Source organism: Budorcas taxicolor, chromosome 6 (genome assembly GCF_023091745.1).
Source record: "Budorcas taxicolor isolate Tak-1 chromosome 6, Takin1.1, whole genome shotgun sequence".
Taxonomy (NCBI): domain Eukaryota; kingdom Metazoa; phylum Chordata; class Mammalia; order Artiodactyla; family Bovidae; genus Budorcas; species Budorcas taxicolor.
In genome coordinates this window covers 94,666,680-94,689,366 of record NC_068915.1, presented here as the reverse complement: position 1 = coordinate 94,689,366, position 22,687 = coordinate 94,666,680, and the positions used below count along the sequence as shown (strand labels likewise).

At 39.1% G+C, this 22,687-nt stretch overlaps 1 protein-coding gene across 1 annotated transcript in view; it reads left to right on the top strand.

The window, feature by feature from the left end:
• The window catches only part of ANTXR2 (ANTXR cell adhesion molecule 2), a 172,987-nt gene that overhangs the window by 65,992 nt on the left and 84,308 nt on the right, over window positions 1–22,687 (top strand). Inside the window, exon 12 of the mRNA XM_052641916.1 lies at window positions 9,850–9,945. Coding sequence (XP_052497876.1) covers window positions 9,850–9,945 — 96 coding nt within the window. The remainder of the gene's footprint in view (window positions 1–9,849; window positions 9,946–22,687) is intronic.

The following is a 22,687-nucleotide window of genomic DNA, read 5'->3' as shown; positions in this document are numbered from 1 at the left end:
GAAGAGAGTAGAGGGAGGGGAGAGATCATAGTGGGTTTTATAAGTCATTATAAGGACTTGAGTTTTTCTTCTGAATGAAACAGGGAGCCATTGGGAGGTGACATGGTTGTTGTTGTTGTTTAATGCCAAGTCTTTCTGAGTCTTTGTGACCCCATGGACTGAAGCACGGCAGGCTGCCCCATCCCTCACCATCTCCTGGAGTTTGGCCAAGTTTATGTCCATTGAATCAATGATACCATCCAACCATCTCATCCTCTGTCACCGTCTTCTCCTTTTGCCTTCCATCTTTCCCAGCATCAGTTTCTTCTCTAGTGAGTCAGCTGTTTGCATCAGGTGGCCAGAGTATTGGAACTTCAGCTTCAATGTCAGTCCTTCCAAAGAATATTCAGGATTGATTTCCTTTAGGATTGACTGATTTGATCTTGCTGTCCAAGGGACTCTCAAGTCTTCTCCAGCATCACAGTTCAAAAACATCAATTCTTTGGCACTCTGCCTTCTTTATGATCCAACTCTCACATCTGTACGTGCCTACTGGAAAGACCATAGCTTTGATTATATGGACCTTTGTTGTCAAAGTGATGTCTTTGCTTTTTAATACACTCGGTTTGTCATAGCTTTCCTTCCAAGAAGTAATCGTCTTCAAATTTCATGGCTGCAGTCACCATCCATGGTAATGACATGGTATGACAGTGTTTTAAACGGATTATTACCCACCAGGGTTCTTGGCCTCCTTCATCAATAGAAATTGATCAGAGGCTAGACAAGAAATTCAGGCAAGGTTTTATTGGGGCCCTTGTTGCAGCAAGGGGGAACGAGAACAAACAACAAGTTCCTCTGCTTTCCTGATTGCTGGGCAGGGAGTTTGTCCCTTTTATGGGATGAGGGTAGTGGTGTGTCCAGGGGTTGGGCCAGCGGGGTGGCTTAGGTGGTTGCCCACCCCTTAGGTGGTGTTGTATGCAGGGGGCATAGGCAGTACCCTGCTTTTGTTCCAACTCTTAAGAAGTGGCAGTTAGGTTTTTTGGTCTCTTTGTATCTTTTGCCCAAAATTTGCCCTAACGGTGCATGCACACAGTTATTTTTAGTCCCTTACAGTTTCTTTGTATTTTGTTGTTGGAGGAGAGGCTTGCTGCTGCTGCCAAGTCACTTCAGTCGTGTCTGACTCTGTGCAACCCCATAGACGGCAGCCCACCAGGCTCTGCCGTCCCTGGGATTCTCCAGGCAAGAACACTGGAGTGGGTTGCCATTTCCTTCTCTAGTGCACGAAAGTGAAAAGTGAAAGTGAAGTTGCTCAGTTGTGTCCTGACTCTTAGTGACCCCATGGACTGCAGCCTACCAGGCTCCTCCGTCCATGGGATTTTCCAGGCAAGAGTACTGGAGTGGGGTGCCATCGCCTTCTCCAGAGGAGAGGCTTAGGTACAAGCATTGCAGCACTGTGCAGCAGAGGGTCTTGGACTCCATGTCTTATGGGTGGAGTAAAAACAGTGGAAGGAAAGCTTGGAAATAGAACATTTAGATCAGATTATCAACAACCTGGAAAAAAAAAAAAAAGCTTAGAGTTCATCCTACAAGTCTGTGGCTCCTCAGCTTGAGTGCACAGAGATGTCAGTATTAAAAATGAGTAAAGGAAAGAAAATCTTCTATGTTCATGAGAGCTTAACTCTGTAGAGACAAAGTTTAGAGAGTTTTTTCTTTCTAGTTTTATTAATATAATTGACATATAGCACTGTATAAATTTAAGATGTACAACATAACTATTTACTTACATAACCATGGGATGTTTCTTTTTTATTCAAGCTCAGATATGTTTGGTTTTGTTGTTACTAAGTCATGTCCGACTCTTTGCAACCCCACAGACTTCAGCACACCAGGCTCCCCTGTCCTTCACTCTCTCCCAGAGTTTGCTCATATTCATGTCCATTGAGTCAGTAATGCTATCTAACCATCTCATCCTCTGCTGCCCTCTTCTTCTTGTGGATGGCAGTAATATTACCATTTTATCGATATGGAAACTGAGACTGGAGCAGATGAGAAAGGACCAGTGGATGTGTGCATTGTATCTGTATACAGAATAGAAGAGGACAGTGGGTAACATTATGATATAATAAATAGTGGGCATTGTATTTATGTGATACCTAGCCTTTCAGGCATATTTGGATATGATAATTAGGGAATGTTTTGAAATATTCAGATATTGTTAATTAGGTTAGTAATCTTATTCATTCTAGGATGATGTCTTTGGCTCTTAATAGGCATTTGAAAGTCACACCAAATAAAATACCATTTCCTTAGCAGTTGATTAATCCTTGTGAAAATCCCACAAACAAAGAATCCCCTCTGTTCTCCAGGAGCATCTGGGCTCGGTCCTACTAAGGCACTTATGTCACTGGTTTGTAATTTCCTGTTTACTTCTCTGCCTCTCTCTGCAGTCTGTGGCTTGCTCACTGCCTCCCTTTTGGTGCCTGGTGCTTACACAAGGCAGGTGCTCCAAAATTATTTGTTAAAGGAATGAATGACTGTACCTGTATATTTGAAGTGGGGATACTAAGGTTTAGATTTAAGAGATTTAACCTTAGGGTCTGAGGAGGGCTTAGACTTAGGCTGTCTGTTTTCTCTCTCTCTCTCTCTTTTTTTTTTTTTTTTTAAATTTTGGCCATGAACAGGGAGCATGTGGGATTTTAGTTCCCTGACTAGGGATCAAACCCGTGTCCCCTGCTTTGGAAGCACAGAGTCTTAACTATCGGACGGCCAGGGAAGCCCTCAGGGAGTCCATTCTCTTCATTTGTCTCAGAAGGTCTCCTAAATGTGTCTCTGTTTTTAAAAATGCAGTGAGAGATATTTGTTCTCCCCTTTGGAACCACTGCTGTTCTGATTCTTTTAGAATAATATATTAAGAATGTATTTTCTGAGCAAGAGATGTGTTCCAGACACTGTGCTAAGCCTTGCACATGTGCTCAGCACTTTATGATTTAATTCTCACCACTGAAGAGAAGGCTGTTATTATGATCTTAATTTTACAGATGAGAAAACTTAGGAGCACAGAGAGCCACCTCCAATCTTTAGTGCCCATATATGCAAACACAGTAGAAGGTGCTTCCTCTCATAAGTGGATCTGACTCTCAGTAGGGTACACACAGCTTGATGTGCAGAATATTAAATGATTTCAGCCTTCACTGCCCCCAAGAAAGGGGAGACTGGGAGCCTGGAGACTCTGGAGGTTAAATTATTTGCTCAGTTTCATAGTCGAGTAAATGCTAGAAGTGAGAATTGAACCTGTCTGTCTGCCCCTGTTGCACAATCTTCCATTCATTACCAGGTCCTGATCTGATTTATATAAGATAAAGGTTGGCAATTTTTTTTTTTTTTGTAAAAGGTCAGATAGTAATTATTTTCAGCTTTGGTGGCAATACAGTTGTACTACTCAACTCTTCCATTAGCGCAAAGGCAGCTATAGATATATAAACAAATGGGCATGGCTGTGTTCAACCAACTATGTACACTAACCTTTGAATTTCATGTAATATATTTTTCTTTCAATTTTTCCAGCTATATAGTAATGTAAAAATATTTGTTTTAGCTTGCTAGGTATCTTATGAAGTTGATGAGCTGATTTGGCCTGATACAGAATATTTCAAAAGAATCCAGTAAATGAAATCATCACCCTTATGACTCTTTTGTTTCTTTCCCAAGCTCTGAACTCATGGAAATGAAGTTGTGGAGATCTAGTTCCCCTTTTCTGTTTCTGTTTTATTCTAATGTGGTTGCTGTGATTAATTATTTTCTAGATAGATTACAACATGCTATTCACAAAGTTTTGAAATTTTTGAGTGATTCATCTTTTCTTGTAGTTATTTTGCAAGTACAGTAGCAACTCTGATTTGCTTTTATACTTCTTTAATGACTAGAATTTCACATCTGTTTGGCAGAATAAAGTTTTTCATTGTTCCTTATAGCTTGCTTTGAATGAAGAAAAGGAAATTAGATGCAGATAAAGTTCAAAGACTGAATGCGTCCAGGACAACTAGAAAATATATTCCTTTTACCCCCAAATCAAGCTCAGGATTCTGTCCCCAACTGAAACTTTAAAAAAGTTTTGGCTTCACAGCCTTGACCAACACCTAATTTAGTTAGTTAGTGTTTGTCACTCAGTTGTGTTCAACTCTTTGTGACCCAATGGACTGTAGCCAGCCAGGCTCCTCTCTTCATGGAATTCTCCAGGCAAGAATACTGGAGTGGATTGCCGTAATTTCTGCAGGGGATCTTCCCAACCCAGCGATCAAACCTGGGTCTCCTGCACGGCAAATGGATTTCTTACCATCTGAGCCACCAGGGAAGCCCCAAGGTACTGAGTCTCCTCAGCTAACTTGTCTTTGTAGACATCTCAAAATGCTACATGTTCAGAACTATAGTTAGGAAGAATTGATCCAACAGATGGCCACTTGGAAGGTCATCCAACACATTTGTTAGGTATCGACCCAAACAACCCAACAACCCAATTCTCTGTGTAATAAAGAGGATTCCTGCTTTCCAGAAATTTGTGTTTCATTAGTTTCTTCAGTTGCTTCAGGTCCCCTCAGATTCTGTTTTCCAGCCAAAAGTTGTCTTTTCTTGTTCTTGCAAGAAGCCGCTCGTTAGACCCCCGCGTCTTCCTGGGCTTTCTTATTCTTCCCCAGGAGGTCCTCTGAGAACCCAGGTGCAGGCTTGTTCCTTCTTTGCCCTGTTTCTATTGTGCCATCTTTCCATCCTCCTCACATTTCTGATTGTGTGTTCAAGGGTTGTCCCTCTAGCTGACCTGTGGGCTTCATGAACACTTGCACAACACAGCTTTGGCAGCTTTTAAACTTTCTACTGTTTAAAGAGCATCACACCTAAACAGAAGTGAGCTTTTAGTTCCTCCCTATGATACAGATCTCTGTGTAGTCAGATCTGGTTTCATCTGACTCTGAAGTTTGCACTTTGCAGCCACAGTGTCTCCTCATAGAACTGAAGTCTATGTGTTTGACCTTTTTTCTCAATTTGTTTATAAAGTTATCTGAATTATAGAATTATTTCCCTTTCATTGCTGAGGTCTTTCATGTTCTGATAATGGCTCTGGGAAATCAAAACAAAGGAACTGTGGAAGCCTGGATTTGCATCCAGTTTAACTGAGCTAATGTCTGGGACTGGGGCATCCAGGGAAGTGTTTACGGCAAGTTGCAGTTGCATTCAATTCTTTGTTTACTGTGACCTGTTCTCCATCATGCTTAACTTAAATATGATAAAGAGTAAGCCCGTAGGTCTGTGGAAAGTGTATATTTTCATAGTTTTATTGTATACTAATCTTCAGAATCAGTTGAGATGACATTATTATTATACGAAATGATATTTACATCTGGATGTGCACAGTGTTTTGCGAGTGTTCCTCACAGGGACATTTTTGAAAGAAAATGCAAGAATTTTGACTGCCTGTCATGGCTAGCCCATCTACTTTATATTCTGTCAGTATGATTTTCTGAATTTCCTGCTCATGACACATTTGTAGAAAGGAGGAAAAAAAACACTAACCACTAAACTTGTAGCATATTCACACCCTCTAGTTTCATGTCTTTATTTCTGAACATAGGATTTGAATTCTAAGAGAAGGGGAAAACAAATGTTCATAGTACCCTTTTGGAATTTGTGAGCAGAGCCAAATGGTGAGCCATTTCCATGGAGGCTATGGCTTGATCCTCATGTGGGAAAGGTCTGGGGGGAACGTTGTGTTCACTCCCTACGTGAACAGTCATAGATTGGGGGTGTCTTATGTAAGAGCTTAAAGGTGGGATCATGAATTTAACACATTTGACAACATTTCTCCCATAGGATATCATAGTTTTCTATGTATTCCGTTGACATTCTTTTCCTGTTATATTCTTGTTTGTCTAGATTTCAGAGCTTAGTGTAATCATTGCATGATTTGTTCATGAATGTTTGAAATTCCATGTAGAAAGATGCCCTTTGAGTGCTTTCATAGGTATCCTGATGTGTGCTCTGAATTACTTCCTTTGGTTTTGAGATCAGAGAACTTAGATAATTACCTGAACATTTTCTATAATGTATTTATCTCCTGTCTCTCACTGATACACACACATATACACACACAAATTTCTATCTGCAAGACATTGACTTAGATGTTTAGGCTACATCAATAAATGCATTCTGATTTTATGCTTTAATTATATCAAACTGTACATCAAGAAGTTGCTAGATGACTGTACGTCTTTTCATTTCTTAAAATTAAGGTGTTATGGTAAATACCATGTAGTAGCATCTTCAAGTGCTTTAAGAGTGGGCGAATAGTAAATAATAGAGCTTTATGAAGATTGTATGTGTGTGTGAAGTTTCTGTACTTATTTTTGTTGTCTTCTGAAAATAGATTACAGGACAAGTCAAAGATTCTAGGTGATATTTTGGTGGTGTCTGTTTTGGTTAATTTGCAACCTAACATCAGTTATATAAATAGCTTGTATAGTTATTCCCTCTTATATCCAGATGCAAAATTAGAAAGCAAAGGATGGCTTTCATTGTTCATGTATATACTTGATTGTTAATATTCTCCTAAAATTTCTGAAGTCAGTGCATGTTTTATGGTCTCTGTTGCCCTAAGAATTATTTTAAAAGTTATCTTTAGTGGATTTATTAAAATTGAAATGCAGTTAATAATCACTGTCTTTGAAAACTGATTTGTTTGGAGATAGTTTCCAAGTCACTGTATCGTAATCTCTCTCTCTCTCTCTTTTTTTTTTTTACACTGTGATATACTAACAGATGATATAGGGAAACTGTGACTCACGTTTCAAGATTTTTCTGATAAGCTATACGAAGAATATTTTGCTAACCCTCCTTAAACTAATACTTTTGAAAACTACCTTCTCTTCTCTTCTTCCGTTATTTGCAAATAACTATCCACATAAAGAGGCTTCTCTGGTGGCTCAGTGATAAAGAACCCACCTAGCAATGCAGGAGACTTAAGTTTAATCCCTAGGTAGGGAATATCCCCTGGAGTAGGAAATGGCAACCCATTCCAGTTTTCTTTTACCTGGAAACTTCCATGGACAGAGGAGCCTAGAAGACTACACTCTGTGGGGTTGCAAAGAGTCAGACACAACTGAGGGAATATGCATCCAAGCATGTCTACATAAAGATGGTTATCTCTTTGTGCATAAGTTATTATGCATTACAACTCAAATTCCATCATTAAATGTTCTAAATTACTAAGAAAAATTGTTACTTCAACATCCAAAAGTCTTTTAGCTTTTTGATCAATCCTAACATTTCCCCAAATGGATACTGGGGGATCCTAGTTCTGTAGGATATTGATAATGTTATGAGAAAAAAATTGATTTGTGCTGATGTAAGTTGGACTTTTTTTTTTCCTACTACAAAACCATTCAGAGCTTTAAAAATATGTTAATGTGCACAGTGCTTTTCTAAGAGAGATATCCTTGTTATCACTTTGCCACAAATAATTTCATGCTTTGGGAACAACTGACTTTATTATTGTATAGATTAGATAACAGAGTCCCCTAAGAATTAAACAGCTTGCTTAAAATTAGACATCTAGACTAACACTTCTAAGGCCATTCTAAGATGAGTATTAGTAGGTTCTTTCAGCTCCAGGCTCTCTCTTTATCAGCTCTTGGGATAAATGTGACTCTTGCCTTGATTTCTGGGCTTGTACTTCTTATTTGTTTTGAATTTCAGGATGTGTATCTCTGAACACCTGCCTTTAAAGACCCAAATTCCCACCCAGAGAGAATGTATTGATTTATTTTTTTTGATTTTTTTCCCTTCCTTGAAATCTTTTCTTAAAATAAAAACACAAACAAAACATGATTACTGGGGATCTCAGAGAGTAAGCATTTGAAAGAGACGCCTTGTTCTCTTGGAAAATTGATCTCTGTGCTAAAAATTAAGTACTCTTTGTGTCATAGCTCAGTTGGTAAAGAATTTGCCCGCAATGCAGGAGACCCTGGTTCAATTCCTGGCTTGGGAAGATCTGCTGAAGAAGGGACAGGCTACCCACTCCAATATTCCTGGGCTTCCCTTGTGGCTCAGCTGGTAAAGAATCTGCCTGCAGTGCGGGAGACCTGGGTTTGACTCCTGGGTTGGGAAGAGCCCCTGGAGAAGGGAAAGGCTACCCGTTCCAGTATTCTGGCCTGGAGAATTCCAAGGACTGTATTCCATGGAGTTCCATGAGGTTGCAAAGAGTCGGATACGACTGAGCACCTTTCACTTTGTGTTTGTGGCTCTTACCATCTCATTTATTTGGAGTTCATTTTCTTAGTAAATAGTTTTACATACCAGGCCTGGAATATACCTGGATAAGTAGATTGGGAATAGGTCCTGTTTCCTAGAACTCATAGTGAATATAGAAAAGACAAATTAAATATTTGTAGTTCATCATAAATAAATAAGCAAATCAAATAAATAAATTGTGCTAAGTGCTAAAGTTTAAGGTTCAGAGAACTATGCCTTGTACAATAAGAAGGGGTATTTTCTAGCCAGAAGGTATAAGGAAGGCTTCCTGAGGAAGTGGCTTTAGCTACGCCCTATAGGATGAATAGGTAGTTGGTAGATGAAGCAGGTAGAGGCTGAGCCCTGGACAGAGGTGTTAGAGCTGGAGAAGCTCGTCATTAGGAAGTGAAAGAACACCAGTGTGGTTTGTGGTTGAGAGTGGGTAGCACTTGAATTGCCATGGGTGACCCTCTGATATACGAATGCATAAAATTGCACCCTTTCATTGGTACATGTGTACCACTTGCCAACAAGAACCGTTGCTGATGGTTTGTCACCTATCTGGTGAGTTTTGGTATTCATCTTGTCCTACCATTTAAGTGTATGAAGAAGTAATGCTCCATCATCAAAAAGTCTGGGGAAATTCTGCATAAATTCTGCCCAGAGGTAATCATACTTGTAGCCACAATGATCTTTTCCCAGAGACAAAAGATAGGGACTATAGGGACTGTTCATGGGGCTTCCCAGGTGGTGCTAGTGTCAGAGAACCTGCCTGCCAAGGCAAGAGAAGAAAGTACGTGGTTTGATCCCTGGAGTATGAATGGCAATCCACTCCAGTATTCTTGCCTGGAGAATCCCTTGGACAGAGGAGCCTGGTGGGTCGCAAAGAGTTGGACACAACTGAAGCAACTCAGCACACACAGCACAAGACCATTCGCACAACTCCAAATTGTGATTTTTTTCCTATTTTTCTTTAAGGTATAATTTCAGACACTTTGGGAAGGTTTTATACTTGTAAAACCTTGCCTGTCTTAATATAATGAGGTATAACATGAGGAAATTTAATACAAATAGATTATATTTAGTATATTAAATAAACATAATAAAGTGGAATATAATGTAAGTAGTATATAATATCAGAGAAGGCAATGGCACCCCACTCCAGTACTCTTGCCTGGAAAATCCCATGGACGGAGGAGCCTGGTAGGCTGCAGTCCATGGGGTCGCTAAGAGTCAGACACGACTGAGCGACTTCACTTTCACTTTTCCTTCATGCATTGGAGAAGGAAATGGCAACCCACTCTAGTATTCTTGCCTGGAGAATCCCAGGGACAGAGGAGCCTAGTGGGCTGCCGTCTATGGGGTCGCACAGAGTCAGACACGACTGAAGCGACTTAGCAGTAGCAGCAGCAGTATATAATATAAGCGGTAAGATAGTTTATACAATTTAAATAATCTAAAGGAATATATTAGCAATCTGGTTTAACATTATGATGCTTCCTATCATTTTTTCTGATGTTTCCTTAAAAAGTACATGTTTGGGATTTGACTGTCGACTTTGCTGACTGCCTTGCTTTTGTTTTCGGCTTCCTCCAGTCTAGTGGGATTGCAGCCCTCATTGCTATTTTGGTGTTACTGCTGCTCTTGGGTATTGGACTGATGTGGTGGTTTTGGCCCCTTTGCTGCAAAGTGGTAAGTAAGAAGGATTTGCAGTCCTCTTTTTTTTTTTTTAAACATCAAGGTGTAAATTAAGGCTGAAATATGAATCAGTGCTACATTGCTCAACAACAGCAAAGTTTCAATTAGCAAATTGCATTTTAATAGTTATATATTTTAATCATTGTAAGAAATTCTATTCATGCCTGCTAATAAATATTTACTATGAAACTTCATCTAGGAAGCACTTCAAAATCAGGTTTAGGGGAAGAAGAGAAGAAGAAGGTAAGAATGATGATAGGGATAAAGGGTTTCCCACTCAAGTGCAAAAGAATTTCAAGTAAATTGAATGATATTTTCTACTGGATTCATTGAGAGGGATTGATAATCTGTCAGGTCGGGGGTTTGTTTTGTTTTCATTGCTTATTGAATGTTTCATTATCTCTTTGAAAGATACACTATTTAAGGACTTTTTTTGTTTGCCTCTTGGAAAAACATTTTAGAAATAGGTCACCTGCAAATGTTATGGTGTCTGTGAAACAGTCCCTTTGAAGTTATGACATTTGGTTTGAGATTGTGTCATTTTTCACGCTTGAGTAAAACCTCTGAAAGAACATGGATATATGCAAGCTCTCTAGTGCTGCTGTAGCAAATTGCCACACATTTGCTGGCTTAAAGCAACACAAATTTATTACCTAACAGTTATGTAATCACAGATCCAACATGGGTCTTGCTGGGCTAAACTAAGCTGAAAAGTATCGACAGTGATACATTCCTCTCTTAGTTCTCTGGAGGGGAATCTGTTCCCTTGCTTTTTGCAGCTTACAGGGGCTCCTTCCATTCTTGCCTAGTAAGCCCCTTCCTCCAGCTTCAGAGCCAGGCATGTTGCATCTCTGTCACCATTCTTCTGTAATCACATGTCTTTCTAACTCCAAACCCAGCTGAGAAAGGACCTCCAATATCAAGGGACCACGTGATTAGGTTGGACCCACCTTGATGCACGCATGCATGCATGCATGCATAATCTCCCATCTCAAGATCCTTCATGCTGATCACATCTGCAAGGTCTCTTTGGTCCTGGAAGACAGCTTATTCGCAGTTCCAGGGAATTAGAGTGTGGATATCCTTGTATGTGTGTGTGTGCTCAGTTTTGTCTGACTCTTTGTGACACCATGGACTGTATCCTTCCAGGCACCTCTGTCTGTGGGGTTCTCCAGGCAGACATACTGGAGTGGGTTCCCATTTCCTTCACCAGTGGATCATCCTGTCCCAGGGATCGAACCCGCATCTCTTGCATCTCCTGCTTTGGCAGGTGGACATGTTTATGTGGCCATTATTCTGCCTGTCACAAGGTGGAACTCTGAGTAACAAACATCAGCACATTTCAAGCAATATAACTTGGATTGTTCAGGCTTCATAGAAAAGGTTATTCTGAAGAAGTGCTCCTTCAAAGCATGCCCACTGCCTATTTTGATATTCTCTTATCAGCACCTTATATTGAATTTTATGTTTTGTGGATCACAGTAGTGTTTTTCATAATATAACTAGACTGACTCTTTTCCCCTCTCACCCTTGCTGACTGATTTCTACTCCTTGCAACTTCAGGCAGTGCTTTGTATTACTTCTACATTTATTATTCATTGTACTTCAGTCCACTTTCATGAGGCAACTTTACAGTCCTTTATCTCAGAGCAGTTGGCCACGGAGGAGACACAGAATTAATTTAGACAACAGCAGAGACAAGAAGCATCCTGTCTCTTTGCTGAACTAATCAGTTTCCTGCCATAGCAATTTCTGCTCAGTTTCCTGTTGTAATCTTGATTATCTTAGATATGGTGATTTTTAGACGAGCTAACTTTCTTGAGTCTCAAATTAAAAAGCAAAAAGGTGCCTTTATGTGATTTGTACTCCTTACTTTTTAAATTTAAAATTCACAGGGGTGGTTTTCATTCTTTTGTTACTTTGCATTTTTATATTGACCAGAGGGCTCAAAAGTGTCAAAGTATATGGTTTTTTAAAAGGGCATGTGAGAAGACTGAACTGGGCTGCTTTGTGAGGTTGCTGCATGCCTGCTCAGTTGCTAAGTTGTGTCTGACTCTTTTGCAACACCCTGGACTGTAGCCTGCCAGGTTCCTCTGTCCGTGGAATTTCCCAGGCAAGAACACTGGAGTGAGTTGCCATTTCCTTCTCCAGAGGATTTTCCTAACCCAGGGATCAAACCCAAGTCTCCTGTTTGGCAGGCAGTTTCTTTACCACAACAATTCATGTAATCAAATGAAGTCTTCACCGAAACATGGGATGTTATAGAGGGGTTTCGATCATCAGGTAGTGAGAATAGATCCATTCCATCCCTGAAACTCTGCCGATTGGGAATCAGGAATTATATTTCTTTATGCAGGGTGGAGAGCGACACCATTAAGGTGTGTTTTTAGGATGTCAGGAGAGCTTCCTATTTACAGAAACATCATGAATGCTTACTAATTTCTGAAACTTATTTAATAGAGAGAATCATCCATATTTTACATTTAGAAATATGGACTACAGAGCAGTTAGCCTTGAGTATGAACTTGCATTTAGATCTAAAAATAAATGAATTGGGCTTTCCAGGTGGCACTAGTAGTAAATAACCCACGTGCCAATGCAGAAGATATAAGAGATGCTGGTTCGATCCCTGGGTCAGTAAGAAAATGTAAGAAATGGCAACCCACTCCAGTATTCTTGCCTGGGAAATCCTATGGACAGAGGAGCCTGCTGGGCTACAGTTCACAGGGCCACAAAGAATCAGACATTACTGACCAACTGAGCACATAAATGAATCAGAACAAATGTTCCCTAAAAACACAGATTTAAAAGCAGAGAGAAAGTAGAGGCAAAATTCTGCATTCAGCCCTTAGTAATCTGAGCCAGTGCTGGGCTTGGAATTAGGGGTTGAGAAATGACTACCATATGTTATGGAAACTCATATTTTAATATGAAGCACAGAATGGTAGAGAAAGTGAGAATGAAGGTTCATGAGTATACCAGGAGCAACACATGTCAGGAACACAAAGGAAAGAGGGATTTGCCAGAATTGAGGGATTGTTTCAGGGAAACTAGGTGGAGCTGCCGATTCCAAACTGATTTTGAATATTGAACAAGACTTTGGCAGTTGATGAGGGACGTTTCCTATGAAGTGTGTGTGGAATTACAAGTTATTCAGACATGCTTTGAGATGTCCTAGGCTGAGGTCTAGTGTGCTAGGGAAAGGAGTGGTGAAAGATGGTTTAGGATCTAGGCATGAACCTCCTATGTCTTTGAGGAAGTTTGAACTCATCCCAGGGGTGAGGAGAATGCACTGGAAAGATTTGATCACTGATCCCCTGAAAGAAGCTTTACTTGCTGTACATGGTGCTGAGATCTGGTCCCAGTGGGGATTAAGTCTTATCCAACTGAGATCCATCAGCTATTGAAATACAAGCCAGTAATAGACAGTGAGCCTTAGATATGGCGGTGGGCAGGGGAGGGGCAACGTAGGAATGGGGGGAGTGGGGAGTACAAACTATTGGGTATAAGTTAGGCTACAAGGATGTATTACACAACACAAGGAATATAGCCATTATTTTGTAATAACTGTGAATGGAGTGTAACCTTTAACATTTGTGTTTAAAAAAAAGATATAGCCTGAGCAAAGTATTTCTAACAAAGTATAGAGAGTTGGTATATAACAAGTAAGCTAAATCAATTAGAGAAAGATGAGGAGGTGATGTAAAAAGGAAGGGTCAAAGGAAACCAGCACCTTATGAAAAACAAGATCTTAAGTATAACTGAAGGTGTACTATGATGGTACAACTGCAGGATATTTATTTATTTGATTATGTTTAGAGAACACATTTCCACAGTGCTGGGATTAGAATATGATTAGTTAATTGTTAGCAACGTTCGATTATTAGGGATTATTTTGAACTTTGACTATCAGCTATTACTGGTAATAATTCTTTTTAATAGAAAATGAAATGCATTTATTTCAGCTTAGTGTAAGTCACTCAGTTGTGTCTAACTCTTTGCAACCCCATGGACTGTAGCCTCTGTCCATGGAAATCTCCAAGCAAGAATATTAGAGTGGGTTGCAACTCCCTTCTCCAGAGGATCTTCCCAACCTAGAGATTGAACCTGGGTTTCCCGCATTGCCGGTCAATTCTTTACTGTCTGAGTCACCAGAGAAGTCCTTATTTCAGCTTGGTGTTGTGTAAATTTCTTTTGTTTGAGTGTCTTTTAAGTACTGGGGCAAACATTTGGTCTTTCAACTGAAATATGATTAAACAGCTTAAAATGTCTGTTTTCAGGCACATTTAGACTATGTCAGCCATCACCTCCTTGGGAATCATATGCTTAGAAGCTCTTATCGAGATAGAAATCTGGAATGGAAAAAAACCCTGAACAGAGGCACCCATATCTGTCACACATTCTTCATTGAATCATTTCATATTTTTAAAAAATACCTTGTGAAATAATTTAACCATTCATTTTTCAGAGATTAAAATTTCACAGATATCTAATTAATGATTCAGAGATGACAGTGTTACCTATGTCTTAGCCCAGATTTTTCTTCTGCTCCTAGTAACTGGAAGGCTTTCAGAGTAGTTGCTCTCAGATTCCCATCTGTGGTGTCTCTCTCCGAGGGGAAAGGGTGGTTGGGTGAGACATCTCCAGGGATCAGTAAGGTTTAGGATAGCCCCTATGCTAAGGTGTCCATGATCGTTGTCTTCTATGGCAAAAGAGACTTTACAGATACGATTAAAATTCAGGATCTTGAAATAGGGAGATCATCCAGAATGACCTAGCTGGCTCTAAATACCATCACTGTGCCCATATAAGAGGTTGACAGAGGAGATAAGACCACAGATGGGGAGAAGGCAGTGTGACCGTGGAGGCAGAGACCAAAGCGATGAAGCTTCTGGGCAGGGAATGCTGGCAGTCCCTAGGAGCCGGGAGGGGCAAGGAGTGAGAAACCCCCGGAGTCTGCAGAAGGAACCGGCTCTGATGACCCCAGACTTTAGTTACAAGACTCAGTTTGGACTCCTGGCATCTAGAACTGTAGGAATCTAAATTTCTGTTGTGTTAAGCCACTAAGGGTGTGGTAATTTGTTATTGCAGCATTAAAGATCTAACAGATTCCCTACATGATTCTGATATTCTCCAGGGCTGGGGATCACTGCTCAGGGCTGTTGATTTGGGGGAATTCTTATGGAATATGTTTTCGGATCAACTCATTACAAAATCTGTCTATGGAGTGCAGGAAGTTGTAAGATGGGAGATAAGGAAATATTCTTAAAATGTTTGCAGTGATTCTGTGGCAGTTAAAACCCATGTGTGTTCTTTAAAATTAGAGTTACCATTCTGTTTTGTTTTGGGTCAACTGTCAAGTAAATATGCGTAATACTTTATATACTGAGTAAAATTTACTCACTGTTTCAGAGTGACAGGGATTTGTTGAAGAAACAGGTTTCCTATTTTAAGAAGTATCCAAGACATATATGTTATTAGAACCCATTGACAGCAAAAGGTGGTCAGCTTTCTCAGGGTGCTTGTTATTTGATGGTAGAGACCAGTACAGTCCCGTTCATATTCAGATACGTACCACTATTTCAAGATTATGAGAGAGAAAGACAAATACTATATGTTTCCACTTATTTGTGCAATCTAGAAAACAAAACAAAGGAACAAATATAATCAAACAGAAGAAGACATGGATACAGAGAACAAACAAGTGGTTGCCAGAGGGGAAGGGGTGAGGAATGGGTGAAGGGGATTAAGAGGTCCAGAATACAAGTTATAAGATAAATTATTCATGAGGATATAATGTATGGAACAGACAAAATAGTTGTATTGTTATAACTTTCTATGATATAAAAATATTGAACCACTATGCTATACATGGAAAACTATTGTAAGTCAATTAAACTTTAAGAAATCATGATAGTTCCTAGACCTACTATTATATTTCATTATTTGATGAATTAATAAAGAAGTACCTAGTATTTCTGTTTCACAGATCTGGTTTCTTGTTTTTAAAAGTAGATTTGACAGTTATATTTCAATACAATTGGATTCCTTTTAATCCTGGGTATTTTAATTTAGCTTGTTTAGTCTAGGAAGGGGTTCATTGGTCTGCTATAATCAGCTTGCCAAAGAGTAACACAGAATAAAAAAGGTTAGGAAAAAACTCCCCAAATAGACTATCTGGCTACCAGTGATGCTTTTAATATGAGGCTATTTTAAAATATTAAATCTTTCAATTCATTTAATGAGTATATTCAAGGATAAAAGAGACAGGTGATGTCATTAAAGACAGGTTAAAATGTTGCAGATTTGTGTCCTCTGTATGCCTAGGTTTTCCATGGCAAATAGGATCTAAATCAATCATCTTTGGAGAACTTTATCTTATAGTAGTAGTAATAGTAGTAATAATAGTAGAACCCTCATGCAAAGCTGGAACTTTTAGGCACTATCATTAGTGAACTATAGAGTATGTTGAGTTTGCAAACTGTTCCATCAAGGGGGAAGTTCTCATTTTTGTGTAAAGTAATTTCTCACAACCTGTTTACGATTCTGTTTCCTACTCATTGAATAACCTCACATCCATCCTTTACAACTGCTTTTCTATAACAAAGAGGTCAGCAGCATCCTTCCTTTTTCTTAGATTAAAAAAGGGGAGAAGTTAAAAACAATCATGTATTGAATCATGACGGAGATATCAGAAAATACGGCTCTTTACATCACTGTTTAACTCATAAGATGTGTTGAGTTTACGGCAGGTTTGTTTTACTCCCAGGATAGCAGAGCTGACCGTCCTTTAGTTGCATCATTTGGAAGAACTGGGCATTCTGCAAAATTACAGATGTAAGGCTAATGAGGTGGCAAACAAAGACTTTCTGGAGTGTTGTCAATTAGAGTGTGTTATCCAGCTGCAAATAAATATCTGAATATGCTGGAAATGATAAATGTTCACTTTGCTCTAGTGTCCTTGGCCAAAGTTCTGAATCCACAAGGGAAAACTGCAAGCTCATTTTTCCTCAGTACATTTAAGACATTGCATAAAGATCTCATAAATCTTTTTAAAAAACGATTTTAAAAACGTATCTTTTTAAAGCCCAATTTACTTACAAGTAAGCTGGGCTTTCATGGTGAGGATATATCTGACTAGAGCTATATAGAATCATTTTCTTAGCCAGCAACAGCTGTGCTGTTCTTTCTAAATAGTAATAATGCTTCTACATTGCACTTGTTTTTTATTGTTGAGGAGGGCTCTTGGTGCCTTTATTGGGTTACTTTGAGAGCTGCCTTATTTTTTTTTTTAAAGAATGCACAATAAAACAGAAGGAATTTAAATTTTAATATGCCTTCCTTGTACCATTAATTAAAATGATTTAAGTTTGGTTGCCTCTTTGAAATAGAGTTTGATGTTAGTACTTATTGGTTCTATGGTGATGTTTTACAACAGAGCGTCATTACAAAACAGGTTATCACACTCTTCCCAGTCTTAGTTTATTTAGCTTGATGGGAGTACCTTTACTTAACTCCAGGAGAATACACTCTCACGGGGCTTCCCAGGTGGCCCAGTATTAAAGAATATGCTTGCTGATAGAAAAGATGCAGGTTCTATCCCTGGGTCGGGAAGATGCCCTGGAGGAGGAAATGGCAACCCACTCCAGTATTCTTGCCTGGAGAATTCCATGGACAGAGGAGCCTGGCAGGCTACAGTCCATGGGGTTGCAAAAGAGTTGGACACAACTGAGCATGCATGCTCCCCAACCCTTCAAAGCACACTCACATTGTTCTTCCCAGTCCTCATTAGGCATTTAAAATTATATTTATTATCCGGACTTCCCACTATTATTTGTTTATTCAAAGCAGTCTCTTTGAACATTGGTGAGTCTGTCAAGGAGGAAAGGAAAGGGAGGCAGATAACCCAACCATATCTTGGCCTCATTGTTGAAAGCAACTCACTTTTGTGGGATTTGGAAAAGGACTTCCCAAACACTAATGGCAGAGAACTTTGTATTCACGAGAGGAAAGGCATTGCACTTGTTCTATGATCTTATCAGAAAAGAAAGGGAAGAGTGAAAGGAAGTCCCACATGTATTTTAAACAAGTTTTTGTACACACTAAGAATGAGTTCTTGAAGTCTGTGGACCCTTAGGTACTTAGATGACATTGCTGAAATATTGGGCATTTGTTTCTGTCACTGGCAAGAGTCACTTCTGAAATACTACTTGATCTCCAGTCATTACACAGTATATTTTTTTTCTTTAAATCCCAGGCAGTTCACTGTTGACAGTTCTTTTCACTCTTTTCTGAATATCGGAACATATGATTGCATCAAGCTGGCTGCAGGCTCCAGTGCTGACATTTTCTAGCGCAAAGAATGCCCACATCACTCGAACATTTGAAAAGTGTTAATGAGCAGATCAAAAGGACTGTTGCCTGAAGCAGCTAACTTTTTCTTTTTTTTTTTTTAAATCGGCTCTCCTCCAAACTGAAATCTTCATTCTAGCAGCTAAGTAGATGAGATATAATCCTCTCTGATGATGATAATAACAAATGAAAAAAAAATTGGAGAAGAATCAAACTCTGCATATGGTTCATAAAGTGGTGAAAGTGTTTTCCAGAATCTTCAATATCGAGTTGAAGGATGCTAAGTAGAAAAAATCCTGGCAACTAGGCAATATTATGCCTTTTAAAATCTGCAAATTCTCATAAAATATGGTGCATACGAATACATCCTTTTCTGAGATGAGTGTTCTTGCACTATTTAATACAAGAATGGGATTCTCATGACTTATTTTTTAATGTATTTGGACAACAATCAGGTTTCCTTTTCTCCTGCGCTAACTTTACTGAAATGTAGGGACATCAGTGGACACAGACTTTTGCCATTTTTGTCTTTTGGACTGAATGACTTCAGATTATCTTCACTCTCCTTTGTTACTTATGAGGCTGTGTGGTACAATGGAGAGATGGAGCATTTACAAACATCAAACACACACAACATTTATTTCCTGTTCCAACATTTCTAGGGCAATGATGTTGGGCATGTGAATGAATATGTTATGTCCCTATAAAATGAGGGTGATAGCATCTGTCTCATACAGTTACCATAAATATTGATTTGTATCTGTTTGTGTATCTATCTTATCTACCTATTCATCTATCTAACCATCAGTCCATCCCACCAAGTAGTGTGCTTCTCAACACATCTTAAACCTTTTCTCCTGTACCCTCTTCCTTGGCAATCCAAACCTTATTTTCAGAGAATGTCATGTGCCAGAGAAAGTTGAACCCAGAGTTTGGAGGTAGGTGGACCAGCATTCTGGGTTTAAATACTAATTCTAATGTTTTCTCTGCATATCCTTGGACACGTTACTGAATTCAGAGCCTCCCTCTCCTTATATTTAAAATAAGCATAGTGACTGCATAGCATTATTATGAAATGAAAGAGATAGAGAGTGTGTGGCATATGCCAGCACCAATAAAATGTGGTTATTGTTAATAGTATTAACAGCACACCGATGAGCCTTGGGTCTGTTCAGTTTCTGAAAGTGCTGTTATTTGTTGTGGTGGTGGTTGTGTCTCTTAATCTGCGAGATCAAAATTTTATTTATGCAGAATTTTAAGGGTTTTTTTTCCCATTGTTAACAATGTAGAAAGTATACTTGCCAGGATTTCAAAATCAATTTAAATTTATAATAAGTCATACATTTAGTCATACATACAATTAATTACACATTATTGGAAAAACAAACCCTAATGTTCTTTTCTGAAATAAGGTGAATACAAATACATGTAGACATATGGCCTACTTAATTACGTAAAGGCATAGAAGCAAAAGACCTGTTGGAAATATTTTGATACATATTTTATCTTTATCATTCTATTAGAATTTTCATTTTGGAAACTACCTATAGTGAATCAAATTTATTTCCCAGATGAAGAAACTTAGCATGGGCTTATATTTTCCCATCTGTCTTTGAGTTCATTAGCTCTTGGATTTTATTGGTCAAAAGAGAAATTTGACACTTCACTTTCTTTGGAACTAGCAATATTTTATTTTCATGGAAATCTTTATCAGTTATCATTTATATCTTTTTTCTCCATTAAAAAAAAAATTTAGAGGTTGGCTATGAGCCTTTGCAAACATTCTCAACTAGTTCCTTCAACTCACTTTCAATTATGTTTTTAGTATCTGTTGTTTTCACAGCACTTTATTAGGCACTGTGATCTTATAAAGAGGGAGAAATGATATTGCCCCAAAGAAATCAACACTTCTGAGGGGTAGTTGAAAAATTCCAAAATAAATATATAAAGCCAAATTGATGAAGCATGAATGGTTCAACTGGGTGGTAATGTTTATATTGTTAAAAGTTTTAAAGTTTCTAGATAATGGAATGGAAACTTGGTAGACTATATGAAGGATGGAAGGGACTTAATATGGAAATGGTCATTTTATTGGGGGTAGCAAAGGGGTCTTCCGTTAATCTGGAATTAGAGCTACACAAACAGAGATTTTGTAGATAGAGTGTTAGGGCTGAATTGAGGGCCATGCTAAGGCATTTGAACAATGAGCATGCAAGAGGACTCATGCACTGAAAAAGGACTTTTTGTTTTCCGGGTTGTGGCTGATAACAGATAAAGAGTCTCTGATAAAGAAGGTAAAAATGCCTCCATTATCCTGTTGTGAGGTTGTCAAGCAGCGGTTAGATGAGGATTTTAAATTGAAACTTGATTTGCCCATATCGATGCTAAAACTTGATGCTATGCAGGATAATAAGCATGATAAATATGACATAAAAAAAGAGGTGTTATGGAGGTGGATGTTCAGTAATTCTCGAGGGGATATAGGCGGCACTCGTGTAAAGAACCTGCCTGCCAGTGCAGGAGACATAAGAGATGTGGGTTGCATCCCTGGGTTGGGAAAATCCCCTGGAGGATGGCAGGACAACCCAGTCCAGTGTTCCGGCCTGGAGAATCCCATGGACAGAGGAGCCTGGCAGGCTACAGTCCATAGAGTCGCAAAGAGACACAACTGAGGCAACTGAGCATGCACATGCACATAGTATAATATAGGATTGGGGATACTGTTTCAGTTCTCAGAAATTCATATACCAGTACAAGATGTACATGTAGTAACCAGAGTAAATTTAAAATCCTCACAAGGAAATGAAATGAGTACCGTATATTAAACTTAGACTTAGGAATGGAGGTACCTTAGGCTCTTCCCAGTGAAGGAACGCTAGAGCACTTTATAATAATTTGCAAAACTGAGTAGAAGCGTGATGTGTAAGGTTCTTCCCCAAATTCAGTAATTCCTTGATTTCAGTTGTGGGCACTGGAGCATTTGATCCATTTTGACTAGAGAAAAGATCAATTAAGCTCCTATTGCAATCAGTTAAACTTCTCGAGAGTCCCTTGAACTGCAAGAAGATCACACCAGTCAATTCTAAAGGAAATCAACCCTGAATATTCATTATAAGGAATGATGCTGAAGCTGAAGCTCAAATACTTGGCCACCTGATGTGAAGAACTGACTCACTGGAAAAGACCCTGATGCTGGGAAAGATTGAAGGCTAGAGGAGAGGGCAGCGGAGGATGAGATGATTGAATAGCAGCACCGACTCAATGGACACGAATCTAAGCAGACTCGGGAGATGGTGAAGGTCAGAGGAGCAGTCCATGGGATTGCAAAGAGTCAGACACAACTTAGAGACTGAACAGCAAACAACAAGCTTAGAAAAATACTGACCTGGCTGCATAGATTAGAATGAAAGGTGAGTTAGAGATAGAGAAGCAAGCTGCATGTATAATTTAGCTACAAGTAAAACATGTAGGGGCTTCCCAAGTGGCTCTAGTGGTAAAGAACCTGCCTGCCAATGCAGGAGACATAATGAGACACAGGTTCCATCCCTGTGTCAGGAAGATCCTCTGGAGGAGGACATGGCAATCCACTGCAGTATTCTTCCTTGGAGAATCCCATGGACAGAGGAGCCTAGCAGGCTGCCGTTCATAGGGTTGCAAAGAGTCGGACACGACTAAAGCGACTTTGCACACACACACATACAAAGCTTGTAGTCATTAATGCCAAAATAAAGCTATGGTAATTATAGATCAATCCTAGTTTTCAATATGTTATTAATTAAAATGCATGGAATGAAGGTGAGGACTGCCAGGGGTGCATCTGTTTTTCCTGAGTACCATGCCTTTAATTAATGGTTTGGCCACACTTAAAATGCTATTTATCAGTTCTAGAATCTACACTTTGAGATATTGTACAAATGAATACATACTAAAGAAACTGACCAAGATCACCCAATATCTCAGACCATTACATGAAAAATGATTGTGAGGTTTAGCTCTCAGATGATATATGGTTAGTATTCAAAAACAGGAAACTCTGTCTTCTGGAATTAAAAATAGTTGTCTGTGTGTGTGTGTGTATACATTTCACACTGTAGGATCAGGGCTAAAAAGTGGAAACTACGAAGAAGGAGGCTTTGGCTTCATTTAGGGGAAAAATTTTCAAATGATATGGGTTCCTTGCCAGTGGAATGAATTGCTTCGTGAAGTAGTGAATTTCTCTTTATTGCAGGAATTCAGACATAGTTGGATGACAACTAGGTGGGGATTTTTCAGAATAATGAAGTTCTGGTTGGATGCATTGGGGAAGTTGAAAAATATTGTACTAGATATTTTTAAGGTCCAAAGACTCTCGAGTTCATGATTTTAGGTAATGATAATGGGAATG